General features: G+C 41.0%; 1 gene segment (V, D, J or C); it reads right to left on the bottom strand.

Annotated features, from left to right (window-relative positions):
• Nucleotides 1–4655: 4655 nt before the first annotated feature.
• Nucleotides 4656–5895, bottom strand: LOC102926793 (immunoglobulin kappa variable 4-1-like). The segment is given in 3 exon segments: nucleotides 4656–4699; nucleotides 5354–5644; nucleotides 5846–5895. Coding segments are annotated over 3 exon segments (384 nt in total).
• Nucleotides 5896–6489: the final 594 nt, after the last annotated feature.

The raw sequence follows: 6489 nt of genomic DNA, 5'->3' as shown, positions 1-6489 counted from the left end.
ACAGCTGCTCAGAGCCAACCAAGTAAACACACAGACTTATATTGCTTACAAACTGTATGGCCGTGGCAGACTTCTTGCTAACTGTTCTTATAGCTTAAATTAATCCATTTTCATAAATCCATACCTTGCCACATGGCTTGTGGCTTACCGGCATTTCACATGCTTCTTGTCATGGCAGAGGCTGGCAGTGAGTTCCCACCTTTTCTCCTCACTGTTAGTCCCGCCTATACTTCCTGCCTAGCCACTGGCCAATCAGTGTTTTATTTATTGACCAATCAGAGTAATTTGACATACAGACCATCCCACAGCACATACATAGTGAAAGGACTAAGCAGACACCATAACAGGCTGCTCAGTCTTTTCTCAGAGATCAGTCCTCAAATTCAGTTTCCTGAGACTTGAGCAAGCAGTTTCTGGAAGGGCCATGAACAAAAGACATAGTCCTTGCCCTAGTTCCCTTTCTTCATGTACTCTGACCATTCAAGGTTCAGTCAACTGTTTACTGTCTGGGACCCCTCACCAACTTAGAGCTACGTGCATGGGTCACTGTGAACATGCAAGGCCAGCCTGTCTCCATGGCAGCTCAAGGACAAAGCCTGGGACTTGTCCAGATATGCCCAAAAATGATAACTGTAACCCACCCCCAAAGGGTAAATTCAAAGGTTACATACCCTCACCCAATCACATGATGCAAAGACTTGTACCACCCTATTTTCAGTATTTCCATTTAAAAACCCATCACTGTAAAAGCTCAGGGCCATCCTCCTCCACCCACTCAGTCAGAGGGTTGGACAGGGACCAATCCCAGGAGTGCTTTTTATCAATAAACCCTTGTGTGTTTTACATCAGATATGGTCATGCTCAGGGGTCTTGCAATGTGGGCACAACAGTAGAACAAACACACATATTAGTTTAAGAAATCTCTGTTTCACAGCTTTTCCCTTTTTACAAACGAGATTTCTAAAATCACAGGGTTGAGATGTCTGGTGAGAAATAGCTCAAAGACTGAACGTCAGTGAGCAGCAAACCTAGGAGGTTTTTGTTTAGCCTGGAGCACTGTGGGAGGAAGCTTCCTACTCTGTTGACAGTAATAGGTTGCATCATCATCAGCCTCCACAGGATGGATGGTGAGGGTGAAGTCTGTTCCAGACCCACTGCCACTGAACCTGGCAGGAACCCCAGATGCTAAGTCAGATGTTCCATAGATGAGGAGTTTGGGAGGCTGTCCTGGTTCCTTTTGGCATTAGTGTGCATAAAATGAGTACCAGCTGCACTGATACTTACACTGGCCCTGCAGTAGATAGCTGCCCTCTACCTAGAGACATAGGCAATGAAGCTGAAGACTGGGTCAAGACAATGTCACCAGTGCAACCTGGAATGATAAACACACCTTACTATCACAGATTTACTGATTTCGCCCTAGTATTAAACCATCACATCTGTGTTAGTTATGAGCTAAACTCTAAGAAGCCATAAAATAAAAGAAAAACTTAAAGCCAATTAAATGACATCATTTCAATGATCAGGACACTAAAGCATGGAAAAGAACAAGGGCTGCAAGGGATCTTCCCAACACTGCACCCTCTCTCCTGGAACCCAGAGCAACAGTACCACAGCAGGGGAGCAGCTGACACCATCTCTGTGAGCTGGACTAGAGGCTGCTTCATGCGCATTGGCAAGCTGCTTTAAAGATGATTTCAGGAATCTGCACTGTAGTTAATGTCTCCATATGCAAATCAGCTCAGAAAGGCTTGATTCTGCTCAAAGGACACCTGCTCTTGTGTCACTCTGGGGCAGTTAGAATTAAGAAAGTATTCCCTAGAGTATGTTAAGTGTATCCCAAGTGATTTTTGTGGCTGGCTTTGTGAAATCATCACATTCTGTTATTTTGAAGTTCCAAGTGGGGAGGGCATTGCCACTGCTCTGTTTGTTGAAAAGAATGTGAGCTATAGGAGCACTGTGATTACTCAGAATTAAACTTTTCAGATGGAAGTCTTTATTTGTAGTTTATGTGTATATGTGTTTTGTCTTTGTGTATGTCTGTGCACCACATGTGTGCTCATTATGCTCAGATTCCAAAAGAGAACATTGGATCCCCTGAAACTAGTGGGGCAGATGGTTGGGAACTACCATAGGAATGCTGGGAACTGAACCTATGTCCTCTGCAAGACCAGGAAGGGCTCTTATCCACTGATCCATCTCCTCTAGCTTAAACTAAGTTTTGTATATCATAACAACATGTCTTGCATTGTGATACTTCTCACCAAGAGAAAACAATTGGGTTTAATAAGATGGAGAAAGAACAAGGTATCATGGTTAGAGGAGAAGGGGATGTTGGCCCTACTAAGTAACTTTAATCTAAATGTCATCAGGAGCAGAAGAGGCAGTGTGAGCTGTGAGCATGGGATAAAGAAGGAGGCTGGAAACCTAACTTAGAGTGGACAGACATCACTGAGGATAAGGCAGGTCTCTCCATCTTCCCAATCCAAAGCCAATTCTCAGTCCACATGAAGCCTTTACAAATGGGGGGGGGAATTTACCCTGTAACCAGTAACACTACCTCAGAATTCACAATTTCTGTCAGTCACCATCCAGTTTAGGAGTCCCAGCTTGGTCTATGGACAGAGGGACAGATATGCTGGCAACGTCTCTATTCTGACACAGAAGGAGTATAATGATGCTGGGTTTTGTGAACCTCTGTACAATCACCATCAGTTCCACACAGGACCACAGCCTTTAAGAAAAATCCCAGATTACCTGAGCAGTGAGGCTCTTTCATAATGAGCATTTCTCTTCTAAATGGCACCTGAACTGGAGGCATTAAAAATGGGAAAATATTGTATACAGTGACAACCTTTCACCCCTGACTCAAAACCAACTTGGTTATAGTGCACACAACTCTCAATATACTCCTAGATTTCATTTGCAAGAATTGGGGTGGTCCTTATGTTAATCATGTATACATATATACAGTGTACATGTATACATGGTAAATGAGATATATTTTAGATGTCTGACTCATCCATTCTTTTTCATGTTGTCTAATTCTAAAGTTTCTCTGATGGTTTTCAGTGTGAATCCAAAGAGTGGTGCACTGAAAATACCCTCTGTTATTGTATCAGGACATATCTATGACCTTCTATGTCGATTGCATCCTGGTTTATTTTATAAAATTTGAGTCCCAACATTTGCTGTGTATACATGTGGAATTGTTATATACCTTCAATGACTCTATTCTTGTATTGCTTTCCTTATGTGTTTGATTATGTTTTGTTTAGATTCTACTGTACCAGATATCAGCAGAGCTGTGCTTGAGCCCCCATTCTCAAGGTAGATTTATTGCCAGTATTTGACTCTCAGCACATGTTTGTGTCAGTACCACTTAGGTGTGCTTCCTAAATGAAGTAGACTGTTGGATGTAATTCTTTAACCTATTCCAACAATATTTGTATCTTGATTGCTGAATTGTAGTCACATAAGGTTATTAAGAAATTTTTTAATGTCTATAATTTTGTTGGGGTTTCCTGATTTATTAGGTTGTTTTCCATTTTCCCTAGTCCTCAGCTATTTTGGAGTTTCTGGCTTACAGTGTTAAACACACTGGATACTTTCCTGATAGCCATTGTTCTTCTGTTCCTCTCATGACACCAACATTTGTCTGTGCTCTCATGATTGAAACACTCTTTCCCCTGTGCACAGTATTTTATAGTATCTTCCGCAGTGCTGTCTTCATGGTCATGAAATGCCTTAGGTTGTGATTGTCTTGTAATGACCTTATTTCTCCCTCAATTTAAGTACAATTTTGCTGGAGATGGTTAACTTATTTAACAGTTACTTACTATCATTCCCTGAAATATATTGTTCTATGCTTTTCTGGCCTTTACAGTTTCAAATGATAGTTCTGATGTGTTTATATTGGAGGTGAGTTGGCATTTTTCAATTATATCATGGGACATGGGTTTTTTGCTTTGTATTTTTTACATTATAGACACAATCCGTGGTGTGGGGAGGTCCTTCTCTGGTGTCATCCATTAGACAACTAAATGCCTTTCTGTGTTTGTCACTTTTTTCTCTTTTATGAAATATTCTGTTCTCATTTCATTCAATATGTTCCCTATGTCTTTGGTTTTTATATCAGCTCTTCTATATCTTATGATTCTTGGTATAGGTCTCTTCATCACAGGATAGAATTCTTTGACATTATAGTCAAGATAATTTTCTTTTACAATACTGTTTCTACTTCAAACTTGATCCAGGATATTCTTTCTTCAGTTTTATTGAAATTGTTAATTTCTAGCCGGGCGGTGGTGGCGCACGCCTTTAATCCCAGCACTCGGGAGGCAGAGGCAGGCGGATCTCTGCGAGTTCGAGGCCAGCGTGGGCTACCAAGTGAGTTCCAGGAAAGGCGCAAAGCTACGCAGAGAAACCCTGTCTCAAAAAAACCAAAAAAAAAAAAAAAAAAAAAAAAAAAAAAAAAAAGAAATTGTTAATTTCTTTGCTCCAAAGGTTGTATTTGATACATTGTAATTTTTTTTTGAGACAGGGTTTCTCTGTGTAGCTTTGTGCCTTTCCTGGATCTCGCTCTGTAGACCAGGCTGGCCAGGCTGGCCTCAAACTCACAAAGATCCTCCTGCCTCTGCCTCCGGAGTGAGGGATTAAAGCCGTGTGCCACCACCGCCTGGCGATACATTGTAATTTTAATTCCCACCATTTCAATTGTGTTTTTTCCTTTATTCATCTTTTCTGCAGCAAGAAACGTGCACACAGACACAGACACAGACACACAAACACACACTTATGTGAAGACAGAGAGGTATTTAATTAACTAAAATGTAAGAAAATGTAACAGAATTTATGGAAAGGAAAAGAAAAAACAGAAAAAACGACAGAAATAAGGAAGTAATAAGGCCCTCGAGAATCTACAAAAAGCAGGAAACACTCTTTCCACAGCCTCCACATCAACATACAGTTTGTCATTGTTGTCACTTCAGCCCATAGACTCTTATGATGGACACCAAAGCTCCAGAACTATGAAAAGATAAATCCCTTATATTCAAGACACAGAGTTTGGGGTAATAGGTTACAGAAAGAGTAGGAAAATAATACTGAGTTCTCTTTTGCATTATCACATAAAGGTTTTTCATACCAAAAGACGTAAGAGACATTAAACCCATTATATTTATCTGGGCTCTGCAAACTATCTCCATCAATGTTTCATCCACACCGGCTCTAAAGCAGAAGGGGGAAGAGGAAGTGTGCAGGTCCAGGGCTGTGTGTGGTGCAGGCAGCTGGTGAATCTCAGAGGAGGTTTTTGTTGGAGGTTGAAGCACTGTGGGAGGAGTACTGTCATACTGCTGACAGTAATAATCAGCCAGGTCTTCAGGCTGGACACTGCTGATGGTGAGAGTGAAATCTGTCCCAGACCCACTGCCTGTGAACCTATCAGGGACCCCAGTATACCGAGTGGATGCCCAGTAGATCAGCAGTTTAGGAGCATGTCCTGGTTTCTGCTGGTACCAGGCTAAGTAGTTCTTGTTATTGTATAAAAGACTCTGACTGGACTTGCAGCTGATGGTGACCTTCTCTCCTGCTGACACAGCCAGGGAGGATGGAGACTGGGTCATCACGATGTCTGCAAAGGCACCTGCAATCAGGAATATCAAAAATCATGCATAATAAAAAAACTACAGAATTCAATACAAATTAAATTTTTCATTTAATGTCCTGGTAATGCTATATTGTCAGAGTATTATTGCATAAATATTATTATAGCCTGACACACATTGTAAATTTTTATATACAAAGAAGTGACTCTAAATAGGTTATAATATTTAAAATTTCTCACCAGACACCCAGAGCAGCAGGGACATAAGGACCTGGGTTAGTGACTCCATCCTGATCCCCCTGCTTGTCTGATGCAGCTCTGTTCTCACTGTAAAGGCCTGGTTTATAAATTCTGAGCAGCTGGTCTAGGCTGGAGGAGCTGATGCAAAGCAGTCAGCAGATACAAAAGCAAATGCCTGGGCAGTGTGTGTGAGAGTGGCTGGTGTCAATCAACAGGCAAATGTACAATCACAAAGAGCATGAGCAATCACTGAAAGATATTGGCTTACAGCTCTCCAGCAGAAATCTACTAGGATCTCTAATGGATGCTTTGGTTAAAATCCAAGACATATTTAAGACATATCCAAGACATTAAATCAGGTGACTTCTGCAGAAACATTAGGAGAGCTATCTCAGATTGACTGACCTAGGGAAATGATATGTTCAAACAGTTACAACAACAAATTAGGAAATATACAGTGAAGAAAATGTGCAATTAGTGAAAGGAAGGATGGAAGGAAGAAAAGAGGAAAGCCAAAAATGAGAGAATTAATACTAATTATTTTCATTATCTCCCATCTCCGAAGCAATTCTTATAGTAAAGACAATGAACAGTGCCTCAGTTATTTGGGCTCAGTTTCCAGGCCAAAAATTGAACAGAGATGC

The sequence above is a fragment of the Peromyscus maniculatus genome, chromosome 3, assembly GCF_049852395.1.
Source record: "Peromyscus maniculatus bairdii isolate BWxNUB_F1_BW_parent chromosome 3, HU_Pman_BW_mat_3.1, whole genome shotgun sequence".
Taxonomy (NCBI): domain Eukaryota; kingdom Metazoa; phylum Chordata; class Mammalia; order Rodentia; family Cricetidae; genus Peromyscus; species Peromyscus maniculatus.
This window is presented reverse-complemented; position numbering and strand designations above follow the sequence as displayed.